Source organism: Nesoenas mayeri (assembly GCF_963082525.1).
Source record: "Nesoenas mayeri genome assembly, chromosome: 1".
NCBI classification, from domain to species: domain Eukaryota; kingdom Metazoa; phylum Chordata; class Aves; order Columbiformes; family Columbidae; genus Nesoenas; species Nesoenas mayeri.
The window spans coordinates 78,869,824-78,897,708 of NC_137541.1; the positions used below are offsets into that span (position 1 = coordinate 78,869,824).

Here is a 27,885-nt window from a genome sequence, read left to right on the forward strand (position 1 = left end):
CAGGGGAAGGATTTCAGTATTACCAATATAGAAATAGCCCTGCCTGCATTGGGGAGTGTGGTGGAAATGAAGCTGCATAATCTATTCTGGAAGGAAGACCAAGTTAGATCAGTAAGCTGGTGAGCTCTAACAGGCTACAGTGAGAAAACGCAAGAATCTCGTAACAAAAGCACTCAAACTGCAATAACAGGGACAAGAGGGGGCAGCATGTAAGACAAGCTCATGCAGCCCTTTCTAGTCTACACTTTTGCACAGAGGTCTGTACCCTTCTACAGCTGCCATTCCAATTGAGATCTAATACATGAACATAGACAAGTTTTCACAAGTTTTACTCCACAGGCAACAAAAAGCTTGGACAAGCGTATCTAAATTACTGCTCATAGAAGAAAATATTGCTTGAACGTAACCTCTCAACCCATACATCACCACTTCCAACTGCCTCATCCATTGCTGGTCAGAGCGCAAACACAAATGCCCGTGAGGGCACCTTTGCAGGCTGACACCCCAGTGGCTTCCATGGCCACCACAGGGCTCACTGCCCACCACTCCGGCCTCTTTAGCTGCCACACATTCTCATTTTAAGGTAAATTTAGGGTGTATATTTTTGCTGAGGACAAAGTAACACAGGTAACAAAACACGTTGATGTTCTACCTACACTCCTTTATATTAAATACAAATATATATTGGTTTATTTAAAACCATATAGCAAAAGTAATTGCAAAAGACTAGCAAAAGTACCTGTACTTCAAGGTGAGGAATAATTTTGGTTATTGCTGGTGGACACAGAGATATTAGCAAGGTATCAGCAACCTGCTGGAAGCACAATAATTAAAAAAAAAAAAAAAAAAAAATCAACCTTCGGCATTCAAACACTCAATTATTTCCTCTTCTGGAATTCATTTCAGAAATGCACTCATGGACAAATTTAGTCAAACATCCGTCAAAAGGATGCTGCTCAGAATAAGCAATGTTCAGTTTTGGAGATGATTAATAATTCTTCCCCCTGCATTATAATAATTTATGCCAAGAAAACGAGTCTGCAACTTTACTTAAAGAAAAGGTTCTTTAAGACAAAACAAAACATAAAAAACCACAACTAAAACCAAATAAACAAAATTGCCATCAGTGACCTGATCTTCAAAACACGGCAAGCAATACCACTTTCCATCAAACTTCACCACAGCTATATTTTACACATCTTTTAATGAGGCTGAGATATTTCTAGGAGAACCAACCAGTCTGAGGAATGGTCGCTTTTAAACTGTCACCAGGGTTTGTGTCAGGAGTTCAGCAACCATCAGAAAAGCATCCTGAATATGTCTGAAAAGCATCACTCCTACAGTCAGGCACACAAAAATCCCATTAAAAATAAAGATGCAGAATAGGGATTTATTTTATTTTAAAATCCAAACCAATGCATAAATTCTTACTACAAAACAGAGCAAACTTAAGCAACCCACGAAGCACAAAATATAAATAAGTCACTTTAACACAGCATATTTCACTGGAGGGTTAGAGATGCTAGACAAGCAGGCCTCAGCTATGGTCTGAGCTATTTCTGATACATGGAGGTTTTGTTTTTTTCCACTCTCATGCAGGGGTAGAGGGAGAGCCTTTAGCTGTCTTGATGCTCATAAATATCTTCTCCCTAATTGTTTTCAGTAGTTAATTGTAGTAAAAATTATGAACACAGCCATGCTGTAATAGGTCCTGGTCAGTGGACACTTCAGATAAAACAGTAATTTCACTTAAGCACACCACAACAGAGTAAACAAGTGGGAAATTTCTTCCTAACTAGTATCAGACTAAAAAAACATAAAGCCAGTTTTCCAGTCTTCAACCTCCTTGGAAAAAGAAACCTCTAAACTTCAATAAATAATAAATACACATGTCTAACAATGTTAGAAATGCTTTACTCATACCTTGTGACAACACATTCCATGATCAGTGCTTACTTATATCTTGCCCATCCAGGCTTCTTGCTAGAAGTTTAACACTAAAGTGTTGGTTTGTTTTTGGTTTTTTTCCAAATTCCCTGCTATTCTTCAATTTTTAGGAGAATGCCTATTCAGTACTCCTCAATCAGATCTATTGTTACACATTTTCCAGTCTCTTCTTAGGTGATAATAAGAGGTTCAGGCTATATGTGTAGACCCCAACTGCTCACTGTGGCTGACCAAAACTCAACACAACACTCCATATCAGTGCTTCACTAATCTAATTTCACTATAATACTTCACACACACACAAAACCAGACTTTTTCAGTGACCAGCACTGCCAGCTGACATAGAGTCTTTTCCCTGAGAGGTTCCAAAATTAACAACGTAATTTCACCAACCAAGCTCTTATACCAAATACCTTCCTGTGCTTTTTGTTTCACCTTTCATTCGGCAACCCTTAAGGCAACATCAGGAAAACATCCAGCTGCCTCCTACATTCAGCAGTAACGGAGGACCATTTGTCTCATCAGCACGTTCTGCTGCTGCAATCTACACATGATGCTTCCCTTTTTATTCATAGTCATAGGTGTTCCTGCTCCAGCAGGGGGATTGGACTGGATGATCCTTCGAGGTCCCTTCCAATCCCTGACATTGTGTGTGTGTGAACAGAGCCATGAGGTGCCACAATACATAAAGCAATGGTGGTTTAGCCTATTCTTCTGGATTCTTGACAGATCTGGAGGCAGCTTCATCTTTGTATCGTGATCTCCAATTGAATTCTTAATTGCCTTTTTGAAGGCCAAAACCTACTACCGCTCTTTTTCCAATGACTAGAGCAGCACAACCTTCTCTTGGCTGGTTTGCCCCTACCTCATGGCGCCGCACTGCTGGCAAACTGAACCCCGGAGGACGTACAAGAAGCGGGCAACGCCGCTGGTATCGCCAGGGAAAGATACCAAACCGTTAAAAAATAAATAAATAAAATAAAATAAAATAAAATAAAATAAAATAAAATAAAATAAAATAAAATAAAGTAAAATAAAGTAAAATCGCAGTAAAATAAAAAGGCGGGCTGGGTTAAGTACCACGGACAGATGTTGTTCATTACGGCGGTGACCGACGTGGCGGGCGGGGTCGCGCGCAGCGAGGGGCGCTCGTGCCCTCTAGGGGTCCGGCCCCGCCAGCGCGCGCCCCGCCGGCCCCGGCCCCGCCCCCTCCCGCCGCTGGGCCGGTATCGGCATCAGCATCATCATAATCATAATCATCATAAGAGGCTTGTAACAATTGCTCCCACACAGAGGGAGAAGAAGCTCAAACTTTTCTGTAACCAAAAAGAAAACATAAAGGAAAATCTTGATAGAGCTTGATAAAGGAGTACAGCAGTTCTTCCTCCCACCACCTCATTCAATCTCCAAAGAAAGGAAAACACTGACATTCCCCACAGCGTAAAACCTGGGCGGACGTAACTTTTTTGTTTGGTTGGTTTGTTTGGTTTTGTTTTCCACAGAACTCCTGATGCTACCGCTGTACTTGCAGTAGGGCTTGCAGCAAGCTAAATCTGGGAAGGGGGAAAACAAAAACAAACCAAACCAAACCAAACACACACACACACACAAAAGACTAGAGAGAAAACACAAAATACACACTAAAACTTGAAAAATTATGGAGTCCAAAGGATAGGCATTTATTTCCAAGCAGCATTCTAACACAGAAGGGACTTTGAGGAAAGGTTCATCAAGAAACTTTTTTCAAAGCAAGCAGAGAAGAAAAACCTTGCACAAAGAAAAAACACTTCTATTTTGTTAGCTGATCTTTACATTTATTTCCTTATCCATCAAGTCTACAATACATCTCCCATTAGATTATCTAAGCAAATCACAGCAACGGTCTCAAAGCTTGAATTGCAGCAGCATTCTTTGTATTCTCAAACCACACAGGATGCAGTCAGCTCACCCCTCTCTCAAGCCCTGCAGTTTGCAGGCACCAGATTTCAGCAACCTTTGCAGTTCCAGGGCAGGACATTTTAATTTTTTTTATATATTACTTTTTAAAGAAAAAAGCCCAAGCAATAAAAAGCCCAAGCATATTCCTTCAATTTGTAAAATACAGCTGTGTCTCAGCCTCTTGCAAAAAAAGAGCTGGAATGCAAGCACAGTAACAGCAGATCAGGACAAATTCATACAAATGTCGCAGTTAACATCCAAAACATCATGTGTCACTGTTTTTCCCCTCCAACCCCCAAAAAGCTTCTCAAAACACAGTTCATACACAGGGTCACTGTTCTGGCTGTTTATTTAATTAACATGACAACCCAGCGTACACAGGATTTCTTTCAGTTCCCCAGCTTTGCATTTTCACACTTCAGGCAGAAAGAGTAGAAAGTCACTACTGTATTTTACTTTTTTTGCCAGTGTGCCCTAATATAAATTTCTTGATTTAACCGATTGACGAAAATAGATTCTAAATCAATCGTGAGAGTTGCAGCTGCAGTTTTTACATTTTTGTAAGGTTAAAAATAAAAATATTTTTTTAAAAAAAAAGGAAAAAAAAATCGAAGTAGAGCAGGTTTGCGTAAATGAAGCCATGCAAAAGAAAATAAAGTATTATGTCTGGAATCCCCGGGTGATTTTTCCTGGAGCCTTACTGAAATATTTTACACAGTCGTGTTTCAGCAAGTCACCAGATGACATAACTCCGCAGTATTCCTTGGTTTCTAGTGACCTAAATGGTAATGCCAGCAAATCTTATCAGAGTAATTACAGCCCAATAATGCTTATTAGCAGCAGGAGGTATGTGGTATATAACACTGCATGCCTAATAGGAACTTTGACATACAAAAAGTTCTAGATATTCGATCTAGAATCTAGATATTGGATCTAGATCTGGATATTAATCTGCCCTCTCCCCTCCAAAATTTTAAATCTCTGTACGTTGCACTCCGTTCTCTCCTATTTTCAGGCCAGAGGCAGCATACGTAATATTGAAAATTGGTTGTAAGATAAGGGTACAGCTGCCCTTTTCTTTGAACAGAATGATAGAGACCCAGGAAAGGAGGCGAAGCAATGCATTCCTGGCACTTAGAAAGCTCTCACTGTCAAACAATGAGAAGAACAGATAAAGCCTTCATCTTCCCTTGAAAAAAAAATAATATTTTTTCCCCTCCATTTCTTAGATCTTATTGCTGAAGAGATATCTTCGACCATGTGAACTGTTAACAGTATTGTCTTCTCAACTCCACAGACAGGCAGTGATAACGACAGTCCTGGCTCACAACTTTCCCAGGCTACAGACTGGGAACAGGCAGAGTCATCACCTAGAACCCTGCGAAAAACGGTCAAATCGAGCAAAAAAACCCTCTTCTGCTGCAGACGGAAGACAAAAGGAGTCTGTCATCAAAGTTGTTGATCTGAAAAAATAGCTTTTTAAAAGGAGAAACAGGCAGGGAAAGATGTGGCAGCACAGAACAGCTACCAAATCTCAAACTGATTAAAAATAAGTGACAGACCCTCAGGTGTCCCTCAGCGAGGCAAAAAGCTTTCTATTTCTCCAAGTGCCCACAAGAGAAACAAGGAAGGGAAATGGGCAGAAACATGCTCTGCCCCAGGAGCTAGAGGACACGGACAGCAGTTTGCACATGGAGCCAGTGCTGGCCTTGCAGCCAGAGGAGAAACTCCTCCATCCTGCTGGTGCCCACCAGCAACACTGAGGACCAGGGCAAGACTCAGCACCTCGCTAGTGCCTTCTCATACAATGCTGTGTCACCCACCAGCTTGGGAACTGGAAAGTACTTCAGACCCTGAGGTGTCCTGTACCTGTGACAGTCTTCTGACAAAATAAAAAAAAAAGGCTAAGCATTTGAACTACTTGTAGCAGCGGCTCTAGCTCATTTAACACACACTTGTAATAAATCTAAGCTAGCTGAAAGCTTCCCATTCCCCCCAAACAAAACAACAAGCAAGGCTTAAAAGCAAAATCCTGAGTCTTCGGCACTGTTTAAAATTGTACAGCTACTATCTCCTGTGGAGTATTTTACCCACCAAGGTGAAATCATCCCTTTAGACTGTCGTATGTCAAGATCAAGACACGCAGATCAGAGAGACAAGCTCTAGAACACAAAGGCCATATAATATTTTAATGGGAAACGCAAAACACACTTCTATTCCCTCCGTCCCGACCCCTTCTCCATGCTTTTAGGGAAAACTAAAGTGTTTGCAAAAACATGGAGAAGAAACTCCAAAAGCCATCATCCTGGAGGTAGTTGTGTATTTACCAGAAGAAAAAAAAAAAAAAACAAAAACAGCACGTGCATTTGTTCATTCACTCACTGTCTTATACATCCATTCACAATTTCTCTCTGCTGCCTCTTTCAAATCTGGGTGAGTGAGCCCTCAAGGAGCTGAGCATCCTTAGCCGGCATTAATGAAATCACAGGCAGACAATGCTCAGCTGAGAGCAGGATCAGGCTATTACAAAGCACACATTTCTCAATGAGATCTACACACACACCAAACTAGAAGCTTTTAATTCAAAGAATTTACCAAAATTGAGAAAGAGAGAACATATATTTAAAAAATCCACCACACACACACACAAAAAAAAAAAACAAACCAGAATTAAAAGAAAAACCAGTAAAGACCACTTCTGGCACCAAAAAAAAGCTTATATCTTGATGTGTTTGATTTTGGATGGTGGTGTTTTATTTAATAAAGCAGCTTTTCTTTTTAAATTATTTTTGGAACTGATTAGAAACTAAGGTGAGACACTTCTAAAGAGGGAATAATTTAGTGACATATGCATTTCCAGCTACTCCGACTAGCAGCTTAAAGAGCATACTTTTCATTTAATTTTAAATATTCTAATACCTCTGTAATGTTAGTCTGCAGCTCCTAGTACTGTCTTTTAGATTGCAAGACCACATAGATTCAACTCCATGTTCTAATAAGGAAAAATCCAGCTAACAAATGAGATGTGTGTGACTAAGAAAAAAAAAATTCGGGAACTCCGACTTTTGCAGAATGTCATATCACAAACAGACGGGGAGGGAATCACACTCCGGAAAAATAAAAGCTTAATTAAATGCTCAGCAACAGAAAAGATTACGTGAGAAGTAATGGGAAACATCTCTAAAAATTCACTTAATGTTATTCACCAAATGAAAGCACGTATTTCAAAGCAGTAAAGTAGACCTATTTCCTGATGAAAATTATTGGCAGTTCCCAGATGTATCAACAAGCTATCTTTCACATCAGAAACATTCAGGGCATATTTTTTTAAATACAGGGGGTGAGAGAAGGCCTGGTCTTGTTTATAAAGTCCTCATCTCTATTTTTAACATGTTATATTTAAAAACTGTCCAACGCAGAAACATTTACCTACGGTTTCTTTAAGTCTATAGGGAACTGATTTTTGCTATAAACACAAACTTTGCTGCAACAGAGTCCCAATTCTCCCAGCATTTCTTCAAGGCCCTCAGAGAGCTTTGTTTCAGCTTTTCCATTTTTCTATCTGGCTAACATTTATTTAAGAGGACAGCTTTTAGGGAGGAGGGGGGGTCGCATATACATGCAGCCATACTGTGCTATAAAAAAAAGAAAGACAACAGGTCTCCCCATACTCAAAAGTCGTCATCCATTTCTTATCATGCAGCAGCACAAGCAATACCAGATTTCACTATTGATTAACAGCAAGTGAGAACAAAAGAAAGACAAATTTGCCAAAAAAACTGCATTGAGTAAACTTCACAGTTGCCAGCTAACTCCACTCCAGCTCCGCAGCTTGGAAGCGGGAATTGCTGGGGGCAAAGCTGACCAATGTCCCTAAGCAACACACCACTGAGAGGGAAGAAGGCTACCTTGTTATCCATCACCAGTTTGACATCTTGGTATACAGAGATGGTTGTAACTCCCTCCATAAGAAAAGAGGACATGATCTCAAACTAGTGAGCCCTATCTCCAAATGATTGCATTTACAGATGTTAACTGAAAAGCTGCTTTTATTTTAAGTGTGAGAGTGACTGGAAATACGTTTTAAACCTTAAAAATGATTATTGTAAGAAACCATCAGAAATGTCTAGCGTCACCAAGTATAAACAGTTTTAATTTCTTGCCTTAGATACTGTATTTACAAATTATTCTTACACCCTTCTCCCTCTCTCAGTTCCTATTAAAGTCAGAACTGGGTCTGCTGTCTACTTTTTCACACTGTATTTGCCTGGACACTGTGGTAAATATTTATTTTATCTAAGCAAAAACGTTAAATAAATAAGTGCATTTGTTGTAAAATAATCCTCAAGCATATAAAGTTGTCAGGCCCTCTTCCACAAAATGTCATAACCAACCACATAGGGATGTAATCAAACCATTTCTAGAAACAAACTAGCCACCCACACCATATGGTTAGATGCCATCACTTGGAAAATACTTAGCTGCTTATCCAGCAAGCAACCTGAAAGAAAACCTTTGGTGTATGGCAACACGCTTCAGTTGACCACAGTGCACAGACACATTTTCAATATTAATTGGAAAAGAAAGCTTAATGCCATTTGCCACTTATTTTCCCCCAGGTTTCCCCTTCCACTGCTCGGTGAGGGTTGCACTGACTTTCAATACACTCAGTTACACTCGACCTATCGAACTGTTCCCTCCTGGGGCAATCTTAAATCTAAAAAAAAAAACTGATAAAACATTTCGAGCACAGAACTAAGCCAACCGTGTGTCCATGGCAAGACTCTATACAGCTGTGCAGTAAAGATAATGATGTTTGCTTGTTTCTTTTTCTTTTTTTTGTTCTTGAGATGCACATTCAAAAGAACGCATCGCTGCTAAAAGAGTAAGTTCTCACTCATCCCTTGAAATCACCGCCTCTTAATGGAAACAAAGTTGAGATAAATCGCGTGTGCCTCGAACCGGTTCCCACAACCACAGCAGAGCGGGAGCTATTGATTACACGCACAGGAACAGCCCTGGGAAGGCAAAGTGCAAAGATGAGCACCGCGCTGTGCGGGCCAGCCCCAGAGGACACGCTGTCGCCCTGATAAGGGACTTCTCCCACTGAGGACAAGCTGCTTGGCTCACGCACGCACACCTTTACAGCTTAAAGCAAGTTTAATAGGGCTAAGCTACCTTTCGGGGAAACCCTAGGTTTGAAAAAGCAAGGCTCGTAAGTGATGCTGGGAAACCTTAGGGCTGTGTAGAGAGCAGGTTCCCACCAGCTCCGAGAAGCAGGCGGGTACCACCCGACGCAACTTTCTGCCAGCTTTGAGAAAAGCAAGCGCCGGTGATGGCTGTAAAAGAAAGAAAACCCCGAGCACTCTCCCCGTCGCCCTCAGCCGAGACAAGTCATGCTGGGTCCGGGGAGTCCCCCTTCCCACCAGTCCCAGCCCCGTCCCGGGGCGGCCGCACGGGGCTCTCCGCGCCGCGGGGAGCCGGGCAATGCCCGCACCGTGCTCAGCTCCTCCACCGGGGAGCGACCGGGAGGCTACGTCTGCCCGCGCCTCTGCCGCCGGCGGGGCTCCCACCCGCCAGCAGCAAAGTTTGGGACCCGTCCGCCCCTGCCCCTGCCCTACCTGCTCCCGGGGGATGCAGGGCAGCGAGGTTCGCCGGTGGGTCTTGCTGCTGCTGCCGCCGCCGCCGCCCGACATCTCAGGGGAGATCATGGAGCTGGACCGTCGCCGCCGCCTGAGCACCGGGGCTTCGTCCGCGGCCGCGGGGGCGGCGGGAGGCTCCGCCAGCGGGGCGGCCCGCCGCGGGGGCCAGAGCCGGTCAGAGTAGCCGGCCAGGAGGATGCCCAGCAGCCCCAGCAGGTAGGCCAGGTAGGGCCGCCAGGACGCCGGGACCCTCTCCAAGGCGACGAGGGACGTGGTCCTGGCCGCGCTAGTCACGGCGAGCATGAGGACGCCCTGCCTCAGCTTCAGCACCAGCCATGTCACGGCGGCCAGGCAGCTCAGCACCACCCCCGTGGCGGCGAGGGAGAGCAAGTGATCCTCCCCCGCCGCCAGCGCCGTCTGCGCCACCGCTTCCCCCCCGCAGCAGGCGGCCAGCAGCAGCGCCGCCGTCCGCGGCCGCACGCCGCCGCGCAGCAGGTAGCGGCCCGCGCCGAAGAAGGCGGCGGCCAGGCCCAGGGGCACGGCGCCGGGGGGCAGCCAGCCCCAGCCCCGCGGCCCCGCGCCGCCCTCCGCCGCCAGCTCCCGGCCGCGCTCCCCCCGCACCAGCCTCACCACCAGGGCCAGCAGCACGGAGAGGGAGCCGGCGCACAGCGCCGAGGAAAGTTTCCGCCGGCGCCAGGTCTCCCGCGGCGGCGACAGCGCGGTTCGGGAGGCCGGTCGCCCCTCCGCCGCCCCGCCGCCGCCCCGCGGAGAGCCGGGCTGCAGCCCCGCCGGCGGGCAGCGGCCGCTGCAGCCCGGGCTCCGAGCCTCGCCGCCGGCCATGGCCCCGACGGGCCTCGCTGGACTTACTCCCAGCCGGGCAGGGGCCGGGAGTGACCCCCCCGGCGGCCGTCAGCGGCGCGCGGCCGGGGGGCAGCCGCGGGGGCGGCGGGCCGGGGTCGCTCCCCGCCGCAGCGCCGGCATTTCCTGCGGAGCGCGGAGCTCGCCCCCCGCTCGCCTCCTCCCCGAGAGCTCAGCGCCGCACATGAAGGGCTGGGGAGCGCCTCGCCCCCTCCGCGACCCCCTCGGGCTTGGAGGGGGAGTAGTAAATTAGAGATTTTTTTTAAAAGTGCAAGAGAGGCAGAGACGCAGAGAAATCCTAAACAGTATAAGAAAAGGGGGGGAGGGGTAAGTGGGGGAGAGGCAGATGTACCACCTCAGAAGTGCTGTTTAATTTCTAGGCCATCATCTCCCTCACAGGCGCTCCTGGCGGAGGCAGGGAGGGAGGGGCAGTGCTGCCCGCCGGCGGGTCCGCGCCCGGCCCGCGGTTGTCCCGGCCGTGCCCCGCGGTCGCCGGGAAGGAGTGTACCGGTCGTTGCGGACCGCGGGGATGGAGGAATGACGAAAAACAAAACAAAACAAAAACGCCCAGAAAAATATTGCAAATAAAAGGCCAGCGGAGTTGGGGACAGAAGTTGTGAAGTTGTGCCGGGACGGCTAGAGAAAGATCAGCGGGAGGGACTTTGAAGGGAAGCTGCTTGGGAAGAGAGAGAAGGAAAGCAGCCTGAATGCTGCCGGGATAGTCCTTGAGTTTTGTACGGAAAAAAACAAGTGATGAGAGCTCCCCCCCAGCCGGGAGAGGATGCTGCCGAAAGCCCAGAAGCAAACCTAAACCCGAACAGGAGACCACACCAAAAAAGAGCGGCGGAGGGGAGAGGGTGTTGGAGGCGATAACGAAGCATAGCAGGCTGCCGGGGAAGGGGAGGTTGCCACTTTCAAAAACGGCCGTTCCGGCTGCCGGGGACGGGCTGCGCCGGCCCCGTTCGCCTCCAGCGCGGAGTGGGGCGGGGGAGGCTCCGCACTCTGCGCCCGAGGGTCGCGGCGGCTCCGGTTGGGGCCGGGGCGCAGCCCGTGTTCCCCCCGCTGCCGCCCCGCGGGAGCCTGCGGTGCCACCCGGGCGGCGGAACTCTCCGGCACCGTGCGCTGGCGGCGAAGGCATAAATCCGCCTGTCAGGGAGGGGGGCAATTACGAGACCGTAAAAAAGTCAGAAAGATGGATGTTTATGAATGATTATTACTATTATTGTTGTTGTTTTAATGGGAAGCCCGCACTGCAATCCCAAAGCCAGCGGGCTACAGTTCTCCAAAGCGTTACTAATTTCTGGGCTGCGGTTCCATCCAAACCCCGCTGCTTCCTTCCTCCAAACTTGCCTCACCCTCAGGCCAGAGGGCTCCTCCAGCCGAGATCCGCAGCGTGCTGGGGGCTATCTCCATCCCGGGCGGCCAAAAATTGCTCTTTGCGTGAGTAGGATCAGGTGCAGACTGAAAGCCCATACAAGATGAAGGCCTTATTCTTAAAGCCCTGGGTCCCACTGAAGGGTGTAGAGTGATGTATTCAGCATATAATAATATGAACAACAGAAAAATACATCACCAGCTGTGAAGTTACACAACATTAAGAGTCAGGAAACGAACAGATTAGAAAACAGAATTTCCCAGCGCTCTTCCACCTCTCACATCCATAAATCACTAATTTCAGACAGATTTATAGCCTTTACATATTTATTGGTGTATCTATCTGGATATCATGCCTATCATCCAGGATCTAAGTATCTGAAATGGTAGCATTAGTGAAGCATGTTTTGGATTTTTACTAGAAATGGATCATAAAAACTGAGTATGTTTTAAAATAATAGTTTTCCAGCCTAACTATTATGGAATATGGATTTATTAGTCATTTTTATGTTTGAAGCTTGGTTTGAAAACAGCCTAGATATTGTTAGTGAAGTTTGGCTCCAAGGAATGGAAAGCCTCTGGCTTTTTTTAAAGGTTAAGGGTCCAGATTAAGAACATCTGGGAAGGTTTACAGTTTATTCTGGTGAGACAGCAATCAGCAGGTTGCCATATACACCTAGAAAAACATAGCTGCGTTCCATCCACCCCAAGCATCACCATCTCAGAGGCAGAACTAGGGTCTAGATAGCAATAAACATATGACACCTAATTAGTTTTCAGATTTTTATAAATAAGATGCATCTCTTGGATATTTTTTTAAGTCTAGATGCATCAAAACAGAGTGCAGATAAATTGATACTGCAAAATGGATGGCAACACATGTATCAGTTGCAGTTCAGATGGACCAGACCTTTGACCTAATCCTTTGTACCAAGTAGCTTTCAATTACATCTTAATTTATCTCCACTTTGTTATTTTACAAGTAGACTTACTGATATCAGAAATATTGACACTTTAAATAGAATCATAAAAAACTTTTTAAAAAATTAAAAAAACAAACACAGAAGTAGAGGAATAAACACACCCTACCTTTATTTCTTGCTGCACACCCCCTTTAAATGTGTATTAATTACACAGATCAAAGCAGATAATGGTCTAATGTTCTTTTAATTCCTTAAGCTAAAACATGAATTATTGACTTTAGATTAAAAGCAGCAGCATTTTTTATTTAGACAGATTCTAGGTTACTGTAAAGGAACTTGGACTCTTTGTAATAGCTGTTATAATAGTGGTTTGAGCCTAATAGTAGGGTTTTTTTCCAAGACTACTTCAAACTTATTAAATGATTGAAACACATTTCTGATCTCTGCCTGCCTGCATCTCCGAGGTTACTGTGAGCCCAGCTACCAAAGAGAGGTTTATGAGTGTTGGGCTTCACCAAAGATCAGGGCTTGACCCATCAGTGGATGAGCTTGCCTGAAGCTGGCAACTCTAAGCCAGACACAGCATCTTTTCAGTCTCACATGAATGGACTAGACCTCCTTAAGCCATCTGCCACATTCTACACTAAAGTTTACAGAATAAAGTCAAATTTTGATTATTTTTCCTGGTGCCTGATTTCCATATCAGGGAGCTTTCAGATGACATGATGAAAGCCAAGGCTTGCAAAAACAACTTCAACAACTAGCACAAACATGATAACCTCTAGATTTCCCAGAAGCATGGCTCAGACTCTTACCAGCTCATTCTTCTGAGCACCAAGGTTGTATATTGAACAGTACATGGGAAGCTGAACTTTGCTGTACTGTGTGGGAGTTGATCAAAATTACTTCTCCATGTTTCTGAGTTAAGCAACGCAATTGTCTCTTATTCATCTAGTGATTATCTAAGGGTGTATTAAGCATTTAAGTTGTGAAGATCTTTAACAAAAAGGCAGCAGTCATGTAATGTTGGCATCTCAATCAAAATCAATATCAGGTGGGAGAATGTGGTAGGTGATGAGCCAAACTTAAAGTGAGTTTCACAGAAAATGAGAAATATTGACCATTTAGGATACTTCCTGTGCAGAGACACAAAAAAGAACTGGGGGAGGGCATTGGTGTCTGTTCCTTCTTTGAGGTATGAATGATTCCACCAGACTGAGCTGTCTACAGATGATAGGTACCTCTTAAACAGTATGTTGAACACATAGTTACAGGCACCTGAAAATCTGTCTTCCTTCTCTAGTAAAGAGAAATTCTGAGAAGGCAGATTCTACCCCTGCAAATGGGGAACAACTCAAGACTTCATTGAAGTTCTGGCAATGTAGGCTTTTCAGCACTCCCAGAATCAGGCTCTTTATAATGAACAGACATCAATAGTAACCCAAATAAAATGGAAACCATTACATACAATAAAGTCATTGTATGAATGTACTGGAGCAGTATCAGCCATTCACCAAAGAAACTGCCACTTGCAGAAGATCGTGCTGTAATGAAAACCTAGCAATACCCTACTATTTTCCATTTGGAGAGCAATCTTGTGTGGCAATGGTAGAAATTTCTTAGAGACTTCAAAGGAGGCAAACCGAGGAGGTTTCACAATTACCATTACAGAAAAGTCTGAAAGAAAATAAAGGTAAATGTCCAATTAGATAAGAAATTCAAAATGGATTGACCTGCAAAAAGGCAGCTTCCTCTGGATAATGAAGAGCAGGAGATGGACAGCAGGGAGAATGAGATGTAGAGAGGTTCTGGACAGCTGATAGTTTCCTAAGATGTAATTGTCTGTCTCAGAATCACTTCTTCCTTAATAGTCATGGGCTCTGCTGTCATTTCTTGATAAAGCAACACATCTTTTATCCCAAGTTAAATGCTAAATTAATGGAGAAGATGAAATGCCCTTTATTCATTACTGTGTCCAGCAGGTTGTACACTTATCTAATTCACTCAAGGTACTTTGCATGAAGGATCCATGCAGGATACATGATTCTCGATCTAAATGGGGAAAAAATGGCTTTCCTGATCATTAAGGAGGAAAGATTTCATGAAGGTGCTGCTTAGCCCAGCTATACAGATCACACAACTGCCATTTGTTTTGTTTGTCCACACTTCCTCGCGGTCTTTTCTTATACCACTGCTAGATTGTGGTCACGGTCAGAAGGCCACAGCTGGTCTGGGAAACCACAACGTACAGTGCTGTATCCCATAATGGGTTCCATGGACTGTCCTCCAAGAAGTAATATGACAAAACGGAAGTCCCAAATCATGCAGCAATGATGTGATCAAGCTGAAGGCTCTTCTGGGGGGTAAAGAAGCCATAGAGAAAACCAAATACATTCCACACCATGTCATACTAGAGAGTGCCACGGAGCCAGGGGAAAGACAAATAGAGATGGTCCCTATGACTTATTCATCCCATTTTACCTGTATCACTCTTGGTCTATACTGGAGGTGATTATTCATGCATTTTGATAATTTTTCTCTCTTCTTTCTTCCTTGTAACTAAACTTTTCTCATCTTCTTACGACCTTGCACAACATGTGTGGATATGTGGATATGAATTTTTATAATTCTGCTGAATATTAGTTAACTGAATACAGTTAAGTTTACCTAATTTGTGAAATACACTGTGATTAAAACCTATGCATAATGGCAATGTTCTGAACTTTAATGATACTTTTCTCTGTTAGAATCTCAAATTATTTTACAAACATTAATGAATAATTCACATCACCTCTGTTTAAGCCATCTAAATCCTCAGAAGTTTAGGTGATGGCCAGTAGGTTGCATGACAAATTTACAGATGTCTGTCTACTGGAGCACTTAAAAATATGCCTACTTTTAAACTGAGTATTTTTCTGCCTTCAGTGGCATTTCATAAAGAATATCACACGAAATTCAATTTAAAGTTTTGAAAAGGATAAATTTGTCATGTAACTCAGTAAGCATCCAGATTATTAGGTAGTAAAAGATTGTATAATGTGAATTGCCTCACCAATTCAATGATTTTGATAGTGAATGTGGCATTGAAACATATTTATCATATGAATTAGATTAATTTTTAAACCATTTTTCAGCAGAGAGATAGTAAATAATGTTATTTTGGGGCTGAGTGCAGGCATACTCACAACACCCACACTGCATCTGCTTCATGTAATTCACATTTTCAAGGTTGTTTTTTTTTTTTTTTTTCATAATAGGATGACTGAGGTATCTAATGAACAAAAATGAAGTCCTATATTGTGGAGAACATTCATTTGATGACAAATACCTTCATCAAATTTACTCATTCATAAAAATTTCTATTGCCATTCATTGTGGTGTGTGTAGAAAGAATTACAATTACTGTATTAGGAAAACAACTACAATATTCATACATTGTGAACAGTGGGCTGTGATTCAGATGTTGCTGAAGTATAGAAGTGAGCTTTTCAGTCGCTGAAATTCTGTTACACTCTCATTAGAGGCATTTAAGAAAGTACAGACTTTATATTTCATAATAAATACTATTCAGAAATTAATGGATTACTTTTAGCTTGTTAGAACCATCATGCTGTAATGAAAGAGTAAAATTATGGTTTGGGGAAGAAAAGGGTGGGACTGGAGCGTCTTGTGGGGTATTTTTTGTAGCTGTTGTGTATTTTTTTTGGTCTATGTATGTTTTGTCAATACACAGGTATTGAATGTTGTGCTCAGGTGGATTCCCAGTGAAGGTAACACAATCTGCTTACAAAGTTGGAGTAACATATTCAGGGATTTCTTCCCAATTTTAAATGCAAACCTCCACCTAGTTTTAACTACAACGAAGTCACAGGATGTTCGTCACTGACACATAATTTTAGCAGCTATTAAAAATGCAAGGTGTTCAATGATGCCCATGAGGGAAAACTAGTTTTCAAAGCGTGATACTGTTTTACCACAACTGAGACTTCACATTTTGCTTAGATTTTTACTGCAACACTGAAGATGATGCTAGTCTACAGAAAATTAAACACCTGTGCTTATGCCTATGTATATAAACAATACCTTAAAAACGTACTCTCCTGGAACAATGCACATTTAGCTTTCATATACAGACAAGTATAGAGCAAGTAGAGCTATAAGAAAATGAGGTGTACCAGAGGCACGCTGAAATCCTTCCAAACAGCTCGACTTCCCTGTGAGGGCCCTGGGGGCAGCTCTTCTCTCCTCCCAGGGCTTGGCAGAAAGAGGTCCATTCCCTCTGACATGCACTGAACCTCGTCCACAAGGACTGGCTCTCCAAGACGCTGCTGTGAGTCTTGCCCGTCGTGGTAGTGTCCTGGTTTTGATGGGAATAGAGTTATTTTTCTTCCTGGTAGCTGGTATAGTGCTGCTTTTTAGAATTAGAATAATGTTAATGCAGTGATGTTTTAGCTGTTGCTAAGTAGTAGTCAAGGACTTTTCAGCTTCTCATGCTGTGCCAGGTGCACAAGAACCTGGAAATGGGCATAGGCAGGACAGTTGGCCTGTAATGGCCAAAGGGACATTCTGTACCATATGATGTCATTTTGGAGGAAGAAGGAGGAAGGAAGGGACATTCAGAGTGATGGTGTTTGTCTTCTCAAGTAGCAGTTACACGTGATGGAGCCCTGCTGTCCTGAAGATGGCTGAACACCTGCCTGCCCTTGGGAAGTGGTGAACGAATTCCCTGTTTTGCTTTGCTCACATGTGTGGCTTTTGCTTTACTTATAAAACTGTCTTAATCTCGAACCATGAGTTTTTTCATTTTTACTCTTTCAATTATCTCCCCCATCCCACCATGGGCAAATGAGTGAGAAGCTTTGTGGTGCTTAGTTGCTGGCTGGGGTTAAACCACAACAAGTAGGTAGAACACAAATATTTTTAGCAGTATCTTGTTATTTTTGAAGAAATATGACATAATGATATAGTCACAAGCACTCTCTCTCTCTTTTTTTTTTTTTTTTAGATAGTAATCAGAATTAATAATATTAGAATGATTGTCCCAGAAATATGATTTGCTAATTTTTGCTAACATTAGATAATTATACCATAAATTTGTATCTCTCTCATATATGTACATTCAGGAAAAAATATCCAAAGAAATTATGTATGTTATAGTTTTGAAGCTGTCTGAAGTATCACTTTATAAGTACTAGTTTTGAAAGCAAATATTCAAATCCTTTTAAAAGAAATAATTATAAATACTTTGGTGCTCTGGTTCAAATTTGAAAAGGACCCTCTGTTTTTTTTGATGCTTCAAATGGTGTTTAGTTTCCTGATAGCTAGGTTAAGGTTAACTCTAGCACTGTTCCTTTTTTTCATTAACATGCAAATACCCCTAGATATGCATGATTTTATTAGCAAACAATTCAACAGATTTAAGTGGTTATATAAATGTTTGTAGGATGGAGCCCTACTTCCCATGGGCTTTCATGTCACTATAGTATCCAGCTATATGGCCCTGTAGAGACCAAGTATTCCCTTGATACTTTCTCTTAACCTTTTTTTTTTTTTTTCTGATGCTTAAAAGTACCTTGCATAAGGTGCAAGAAGGTCACACATTCATCAGACAGGAATTTCAATCCTGATGCTGGCTTTCCTCTTTAACATAACCTGTTTTGTGACAGTCCTGGGAGATGACGCTGAAAAACCCTGTGATATTTACTGATAGACAGTAGTGTCTTTCATGCCAGTTCCTTTTTATCTTGTGTCCCAGACCTCACAAACAACTATTACTTTAAAATAATTTTGTATGTACACTAAGTTTTATGCTTTTTTTCCCTGGTTTTGTGATTTATAACTGTGTTACACAACCTCTTAACAAGGCACCCCAGGAAATGGGACAGATATGTTCAAACCATCTTTTCCTCATAAGGCAAACAAAATGTGTTTCTGCATAAATAACTGAGAAACAGAAATGTGGGCTGAAAGTAAGTTTTAACTGTGTATTCCTAGCAAATGACCCAATCTCTTAGAGTAAAGGGATTCTAAGAATAAATACGTGTCCTACTGATTAGCCAAAAAAGTAACTAATTTCACTGAAATAATTCTCACTTGACATGTAATGCACACAAAGTTACAAGGTCCTTAATGACTTACTAATGGCAGCCTCCCTCTGAGTCACGTTACGAAGCTACTTCTAGAGTGGAAAAGCTTGTAAGAGCAAAGTCTTAAAATAACATGCAAGAAGCACAAGAGCTTAAATTGATTGGCAATTAAATTGTTGCAGTTAGATAGGTATCTGAAGATGTAAATAAGTAGGATTTTCAAATACATTGTTCAAATAAGGTGTCTGCATCCAAAAATGCTTTAGCTACCCCTACAGTCCTCTGCTTCTGATGTTAAAACAGGTGCCTAATGTTTCACTTCTGGGCATGTCTAGGAGTCTTTCAGTGTCAGCAGAGCTGAATTCTCCATGTGTAATTCATGCCTGGCAGGATCCACAAGCACAGTTCCTCCACCTGTATCGCCTGGGGAACTGTATCCCAGAAGCATGTGGTAGGCACATGCAGAGGGTTTCCAAAATCACTAGTCACAAAATGCAGAGTGCTGGGTAGCAAATTCTTCTTATTCTTCAAAAAAATGGCTTATATTCCTGGCTAAGGAATATTTTATTAATCTCACAAACTTTGTCGGAGAATCTGTTTCGCTTGACATAAATAAATAATTGTTCTCTTTTGTCTGTGGCAAAAAGAGAGAAGCAACAAGTACGATTCTGCAGCTTTGTGGCAGGAACATTCACTGGGGGGCAGAGACACCTCATCCCAACCCCTATTCCAGAGACTGGTTTATGTAAGATTTGTAATGTAGATGTTGAATATAAGATAAAAATGTGTTTAAAATACATAAAGCAACCACTGGAGCAGGGAAAGATGTCTCTATTCCTTCATAAGTACCCCTACTTTTTATGGTTACTAGCTTCTTTGCCTCTTGAGCAGCACACCCAAACCTTTGTATGGCTGGAAGCCTCAATATACAACCATGCTGAGTAGCAAGGGGAAGCAGAAGCTCCCGGCAGCACTTGGTTGTGGCTCTTCTCAAATTCCACCAACCCATTGCTGGGTCAGACTACATTAACCATACAGTGGGGTCCTGAATCAATGTAATAATATCATGTTCAAGAGCCTGGGCTGCCAGACTCCACCCCACAAACAGAAATTCAGATTACTCCACAACCCACTGCTCTGACTCACAACACCAGAGCAGGCTGTTTCAGTACTGTGTGAGCCTCTTCTCAAGAGGGAGATATCTCTATTATTTTATCTTGATTTAGAAAATAAATTCTAGCCATATACTAATGATGTAAACAACATTTTTTTTCAGTAGTATATAGTATATATGTCAGTGTTTTATAGGTAATTTTGCTGTCTTTCAAGACAAAGAATGCTTAATTATTTCTTGCAAGTTGGCCTCATTTCATGCCAGGGTGGGAGGGGGGTGAATGGCCTCCTCCACAGCTTTTACTACAGACTTAGTGATTGAGGCAGGATATGTGAAGGTGCATGAGAGGTTTGGGGTCAGGAAAGGAAATTAAACCCAGTTGACTGTGCCTTTTAATTTTGTGACTTTTCAATGTAAAATCCATGAGCCAACCCTAAAGAAGGTACAAGAAGTCAAAACTTGCTTTCCCCATTTTCCTTACCCTCAGATGTATTCCTTCTTTACTGGGCTGCTGCAAGATCGCACTTTCTTGCTCACTGTCTCTTGGGTTTTGTGCATCCCTCATGTTGTAGCTCCCTCTTTGGGATTTGATCCCAAGTGACCGAGAAACAAATATGTCAAAAATATCCATAAAACTGTTTTGACCTTTGAGGCTGAAAGCTACATCTTGTAATGGCAGATAGACTCATGAGCCTTTATGGGCTCCTTTTGAAACTGTTAAATTCTGAAATCTTGACATTTTCAATCATTTCCTTTTAAGCATAAAGATGATATAACTAGATCTGAGATAATATAAACACATCAATTTTAATATCATGTTGTTTCATGTGTTCAAATACTATCTCTCCTACCACCAACAAAAGGAGCAAGTGACCTTCTCCGTTTCTAAGACTATGTATTCCTATGCAGTATCAGAACATGTACAGATATTATATTAGTGCTGCAAGATCTCACACCTGTCATGAGACTATTTTAATGGGAAACGTAGAGACCTACATGTGTGCTTAAGTGGCTTGCGGGCTTACACAGCACAGAGTAAGATTTAGGCATGGTACAGATGTGTTTAACCCAAATAAAATCAATGGACCTGTATATTCCCATCTCAAATCTAAAACTGCTGACACTGCTGTTCATATCAGTACGAGAACACAAGAATTTTTAACAGCAACTTTGTGGGATTCATTTCCTAGTCAGACTAACTCCTTCAATTTGTTCCAAGGTCTAATACAGGAACCATATGGAGAGAGGCACAGAAAGATAAGTAGGCGTTGCATGCCATTACTCACCATCTGTTTAGGCAAGCCGTGCTGAGCTGAGCAAGGAACAGGTCACAGCTCCAACAGCATTCACGGGTCAGAGCCCCCCTAAGAGCCAATGTGGACTAAAACAGCACCTGGCTGTTTTCCTGGCGTTACTGTACAAGGTACAGACAGCAAGCGGTCGCTTGGCGAGGGAGGAACAGTGGGTGAAGGTAAATAAGTGCCTGAGAAGGGAAAGCCTGTGTTTAGAAAAGGGATAAGGGGTGGAAGGTAAAGGCATAAGTGATATGGCAGTGTAAGATGCTGACATGCAGCTTTTGATGGCAGTACAAAGCCCTAAATTTACAAAGAGTTGGATATTTTGCCCTTGGTTTCATAACCTTATAATGTAATATTATTCCAACTGGCATTTTATCAGAGAGACCCTTTCTCAGCATAAATTATAAAAATATAAATGTATGTTAAGTCATACGGCATGTGTTCACCGAAGATTTATGGATGAATTTATCCACCGTAGTGCTGTGTTCTTGGAGAACCTGCCTTGCACTTCCCTGCACCTGCAGAGAGCTGGGAATGGGAGGATAATTATGAGCATTGATAGCCTAAGCCAGATGTTCCAGGAATGGAGAAATTTCATCTTTGGTTGGCTGGCCTCTAAAGGCAGGAAAACAGAAAGAGGAAGTGTCCATGTTTGAGCTGGCATGTGCCATGCAAATCTTTGCCTAGTCAGCGCCAGGCCTCTGCTGCTGGCAGCCGGCCCCCCTTGTGCTCTTCGCCTGGGGTTATTACCACAGATCAGGCGAGTGCAAAGCCAAACACAGAATGTACAGGGAAGGCTGAAGTGTTAAAGGAAATATGGTTCTGAAATAGGAGTGCATGCAAATGAAGGGAGCTCAAACCTTGTATGATATACTAACTTAAAACATTCCACAGTGCATTGCTTCGAAAAGATTAGGTATCATTTCTCGACTTGGATCACTTAGGCTTGTGAATTTTAGCTTTTTATCAGAAGAAATATATATGAAAATATTGAGCAGGTATGTTTACATCTTGTATCTTTGTATTTTGTTACTAAGATGATGTATATTTTTCTTTTTAGGCAAAAGGAACTAAATAAAAGTTAACCCTTATCTATTAAATGACCAACTTTGGACCTAGTTTTTTCCCAGTGTTGAAATCATCCCTTTGCATTTTCTCTCAGCATATTCAGCAATACCAGTAAGGCAGTCCTGCTTACTTACAATTTAGAGCAAGAATTTCCACCTCCAGACAGCCGCCTTGATTCTTAAAATTATATATTGTAGTTTGAGGAAAAGTATGTATTCTCAATCATACATTTCAAACACTTTTTTCAGTTTCTTCTACTCTTCATTTTCTTTTCAGAAGAGCAACTTGAGTGCACAGTCAGTTTAATAATAAGAAAGAAATCTTTGTCAGCCACTTCCAACTCCTTTTTCATTAATTCATGCAAAACTGTCAACATGTCAGCAGACTGCAGTGCTTGATTTCAGAGATGTCTGAAGGAGGAAGGAAAGCATTATGGCAAATGTATTATTGAAAATGGGAATATCTCAACTGAATTGCACAGAGAGGCATTTTAGGATAAAAATAGCAAAAGCTCAGAATGAATGAAAATGCCTAGATGATGCAACAGTGACAGGCAGAGAAATGAGACTTATGAAGTTAATGTCTGGTTGGTATGTGTTCTGACAGAGTTCATGCTTTTTCACTCTACTGTGAAAGATGAGGACTTCTTTGTTTTCTGTTTTCAGTTGATGAAACATCACTAAGTGATCAAAGTGCAAGTTCTGTGACCTGTAACTATCTACCTTTGGGTGGAAAAAGACACTTTTGTCCCAATTTGGGAAGTCTCTTGGATCTTGACTGTGGGATACCTGATGCTGGAGCTGCGTTCAGAGTCTCCACAACAGCACATCCCTATCCATGTTACCCTTCACTTCTCAGGCATATCCCCCACTCCACGTATTCAAAGAAAGGCTTAGAGGATGGCCTTACAAGCCAAAGTCACTTGTGCCTCTACCAGATTCTTGCTCTGCTCAACGAGAAGGTTGATGAGCCACTTTGCAGAACTTGAGCCATTTATTGAGGGCAGCTGCTGTGGTCAACAGCTGCACTGCAGATACTCCAGCAAGACAGCAATGCCCAGAAGGCATTGCCCATACAAGGATGCCAATCCTTGCCCATACAAGGATGCCAATGAGAGAGGCAATCCCTTAAACACCTTGGTTTTAATTGTTTACAGGTGTAATTTAACCAAATGAACAAAGGAGTATCTACCAGTACTGTTACTAGTAGTTGTGGTGGACTAGTTTTTTGGAGAGGTCTTTGTTGTTGTTTTTTTAAAGTAAAAAAGAGCAAAACCAGAAGTTTCAGGGGAAAAGACCATCAAAGGCCATTTCTTTGCTTTAGGATTAAGGGAAGAAAAAGCCTGAATAATTAAGAGAAAGCTTCTGTGACATAAGGGAAAAACAAAGATGCACCATGGACTGAAGTCGTTTTCCTCAGGATCATGCTTCATTAATTAGCACTGCTTCAATAACCATTTTTGAAACAAATTTAGGGGGTATTCTAGCCTTACTTAAAAATCTGAAAATTGCTTAGATATCCTCCCTTAAGCTTGCTTTATTATAAGTTTGTCACCTCTATAGAAGTTCTCAATAAGGCACAGATAACTGGCACTACTTAGTTTGATCTTCGTTTCTGTTGCACACACAGAGTCTTGCCAGCACAGAGTTTTACCTCACCGGTAGCTGGTTCTCAAGAGCTCAGGATTTGGTTGATTTTCCATTTCTGCTCAAACATTGTGAAGAGTTAATCAGAAGACGTGACATGTTTTATCTCCTACCTGATGCCTCTTTGTGGAGAAGATTATTCGTCCAGCTGAAGTTCTTCTAGGGTGACTGAACATAGGAGCTGGGTTGTAACTGCAACTCCTGTACCTGTGTAGCAACCTGGTGGGGCAGAGGTGACAGTGGCAGCAGGCAGGAAGCAGCAGTGTTCCCATGCTTACCCAGCCAGCAGGAGAGATGCTGACATACAAAGTACTGTATGATTTTTTTTATTTTTTATTTTTTTTTCAGATTGCAGATTTCAGTGTGTAACTAAATGGAATGCAAAATGACAGCCCCAAATTTAGGATTTAGTCTGTTACATTATTTAAAATATCCTATTAAATTTGGAAGATGCTGAACATACCCAGTACCTTGTGGAAAGTAACCAGAATCAAGTGAAACAGAGCATGGACTGCTACAAACTCAGAATCTGAGCCAGGTCTGCCATGTTTCAAAAAATGTTTTAATCAGCTTTGACTTTTCCACAACATTTCTAAAATTTTAGCTGCACCACCTCTAATCAGCAATATCTCACCCTAAAAGAGTGAGTGATGTTTCTTTCTCTTAATCATTGTTTTAAAATTCTGTAGTCTTTTTCTTGGGTTTAGAACAACATGAGCAGGGGTTCCACCCACATTTCAGTTCATTAGTGGCTAAATGAACCTTCATGACCAAGTGAGTTTGGGAGTCAAGCCATCCCTTCTCATCCTACAACTTCAGGAAAGCCCTGGCCATCCTGATAGTCTAGGAGGAAGAAACTTAAATGGCTTTTGGAGTACTGAATGTGAGAGGTGAACCAGGGAAGGCAGAAAACTGTATTAGGTAATTCCAGTTGCAGAGAGACAAAAAGGATTAATTTAAAACATGTGGTTTCCTCAAACAGAAGGTACACTAACAGGGGACTAAAACAGGAGAATGAAAGCTTAAAACAAAGAACAAATCTTCATTCTTAAATACAGTGCAATATAAAATCACTACATAAGACATTAGTTTGTTCACCAATATTTGGTGGCCATCACATGGATGATGCATGGTTTATTCCTTGTAAAGTATTCCAGTGATTTAGTTAATTTCTCTCTTTACTAAATAATATTATTAATATTACTAGTGGATAATAGCTTAGTTTTGTCATGTTAGATATTCTTTTGATACAAAAAATTAATTTTCTGCTAAAGCTATGGTCAATGTCTCACCGTTTGCTGGTTTTAAAACTCTTGTAACTATTTCTGATTGTTTATGAAGTATAAATTCCCATGTCACAGCAGTTACATGCTGTGTAACTAATATCTGCATTGGTGTGGTTTTTGTCACTTTATTTTTCACTTCTGTTTTCCGCATTTATAGTTTGAGTTTGTAAAATATATTGAGAACCTTCAGTCTGAGGGGGACCGTAAGTTTAGGTTATCACTGCTGCATAAATCCTATTCACAGCAGCATTTAAAGATTGCTACTTGAAATCTGGGTGAAGTGCAGTCTATTTGACAACTTATATGCATTTTCAAAACCATGTAGAATAGAAAAAAAATCTAGAGTTGTATATTTCAAAGAAACAGACTTCGTTCAATGCTGGCCAAATGTATGGAAGATCCATACAAGGGGAAAGCAGCAAATGTGAGAAGGCTGTGACTAGAGGACCCACTACTCCACGGATTTCCTCTCCTCAGATGTCTTTCTGATAGCAGCATAACTCTGTATTCCTCCTGGAGGACTTACTGCAATGTCATTCATATTTGAATAGAGTATTTTAGCAATACAACAATATGACAATAACTATAGAAGAACTTCTTATTTAAAGCAGTGCCTTGTGTGGGAGAAAAGTAACATTTTCAGTGACATTGCTGAAAATAACTGTTCTCCAGTATTCTACAGGTCCGAAAGAGATGAACAAATCCTGGAGTGGAACATTCAGCCCTTCCTGTCCGTGGACTGGCTTTAAGCCTAAAGCCAAGCAGAACTGTGAATTGTGAGGTGGTTTTGATTTCATCCTGTAGTCAGCAGCTAGCTCTGAAATATAGTCAAAACTTACCTAGATCTATCAGAGGTGTTTTTAAGACAAGCTCTTAACTAGTCTAGCTCTTACTATTATCTCATCACAGTAGGTATGGTTTAGCAAGTTGAATTTGGCGTCTACTACCATATATAATTTCCTTTATTTTGACTGTAATGTATAAAGGAAAACTTTGAAGAGATTACTGTGGATTGAAGGCCAGTTTAAGTGAAATGTAGCATTTGAGCAAACAAAGTTTAAACGTATACCCATATTCTGGATATCTTTGTTGTAGTGTCTTATGGAACAACTGAGGAGACTTTGCTAGAGCACTCAGAAATTAGACACAGTTTCCCACTTAATGAATATGTTTTACTGAGTTATGGTAGTTAAAATATCCCTCCAGTAACAGTAATTTGCATTCCTAAGCATGACTGCAGGTATGTGTAATGGGATATAGGTAGTTAGGGCAGATATTACAGTAGGTGTTAATCCAAAGTTTAAATCTCAAAAAATTATATATAATACAAAGACAAAAGTCTTTTAAAGAATCACATTTGTAAAGCTAGTGAATTGATATGCTTACTGGGACTTGCTTCTGACAGGTCCAGCTCCTTACATTCAGATACACTGGCATGACTGGGTCTATCGGGAGTCTAAAAGTCTCTGAGAATGTTCAGAGTGACATTTGGGATAACAGGGGTGAATTTCAGCCAGGTCTTTCGTATGCCCATTTGCTGCTCTATATTTTTGGCTTCAAGTGCATGCCAAGATCAAATTCCCAGACTTTTTCAGTGCCCGAGCAAACATTGTTAAACCCAGATTTAGGACATTCATGAAACACAGACGCAGCACGTTACTGTTCACGTCTGCTGTCACACAAACGTGGTCAGACTGAGGGTTGTGAACCAAGTTCAGTGTGTGGAGCCTTATGCAGCTTTGAAGCATCCATTGTCATGAACAGCAAGGTGTCATGAAATTCTCACAAAGGATAACTTTATCCTGGGGAGATTAATCTCCTGCACATCCTCCAACAAGCTTGGAATTGGGGAGAGGAAGGTTCTTCTGAGCAACAATTAAGTGACTAGATCAGACTCCAGCTCTGAATGTCCCTTTCAGGGAAACTATCTCCCTTGGCTTTTCTACGGAGAAAGCCTACAACGCTGAGCTTGGCTTGGTTAAAAAAACTAGCAAAAATCTAGGCTTCAATTTGCATTTCAGATCACCATTTCCCTCTCCCCTCCCCTCCCTCCCCTCCTGGTAGCTGATGTGGCCCATGTTATTTTAGCTGATAGATGATATTGTATAAAGCTGTAATGCAGCAGCACACACAGGAATTATGGCAAGCTGCTCTTGCAGTACAATTTCTGAAATCAAGGCTAAAAATTATGCTTGCCTTATGTGGGGCTCTAAGGACAGGGATAATCCCCTCACTACTACCTTTTCAGAAAGAGATTCAGCCAAGAAGACGAACAAATATCTAAGATGCCATCTGCCATCTAAACATCATCACATTTAATGAGAAAAATACTGCTGCCTTCCTTTATGATGAGCACCTATCTGTAACTTTAAACATCCAGAGAAAGAAACTTCTTTCAAAGATGGATTTTCAGCCCAGTTAAACAGGCTTTCCTTTTCCATAGAAAATATGCTAATACCTTCACTCTGTTCTTGAGAACATGAAGTTTGGAAAGATGAAGGTAACAGAGTAGATTATTATTGTTGTAAGAAAAAAATAAATAAGGAGTCATTGGTTTTTAATTAAAAAAGAGAATGAGTTCTAGCTCTGGGGGTGCTTTATGGTGCTCTAATAGTACCTCTGTGGCTGATGCCAGCATCAGGAGAGAAAGCACAGAACTCCTCAAGGCTTGGTGAGGCCCTGCCTTGAATACTGCGTTCAGTTTT

At 42.1% G+C, this 27,885-nt stretch overlaps 1 protein-coding gene across 1 annotated transcript in view; it reads right to left on the bottom strand.

Moving 5' to 3' along the window:
- PDE3A (phosphodiesterase 3A) overlaps nt 1–10,367 on the bottom strand; it is a gene marked incomplete at both ends in the record, with an annotated part of 257,863 nt that extends 247,496 nt beyond the window's left edge. The window contains one exon of the mRNA XM_080363582.1: nt 9,507–10,367. Coding sequence (XP_080219708.1) covers nt 9,507–10,367 — 861 coding nt within the window. The remainder of the gene's footprint in view (nt 1–9,506) is intronic.
- Nucleotides 10,368–27,885: the final 17,518 nt, after the last annotated feature.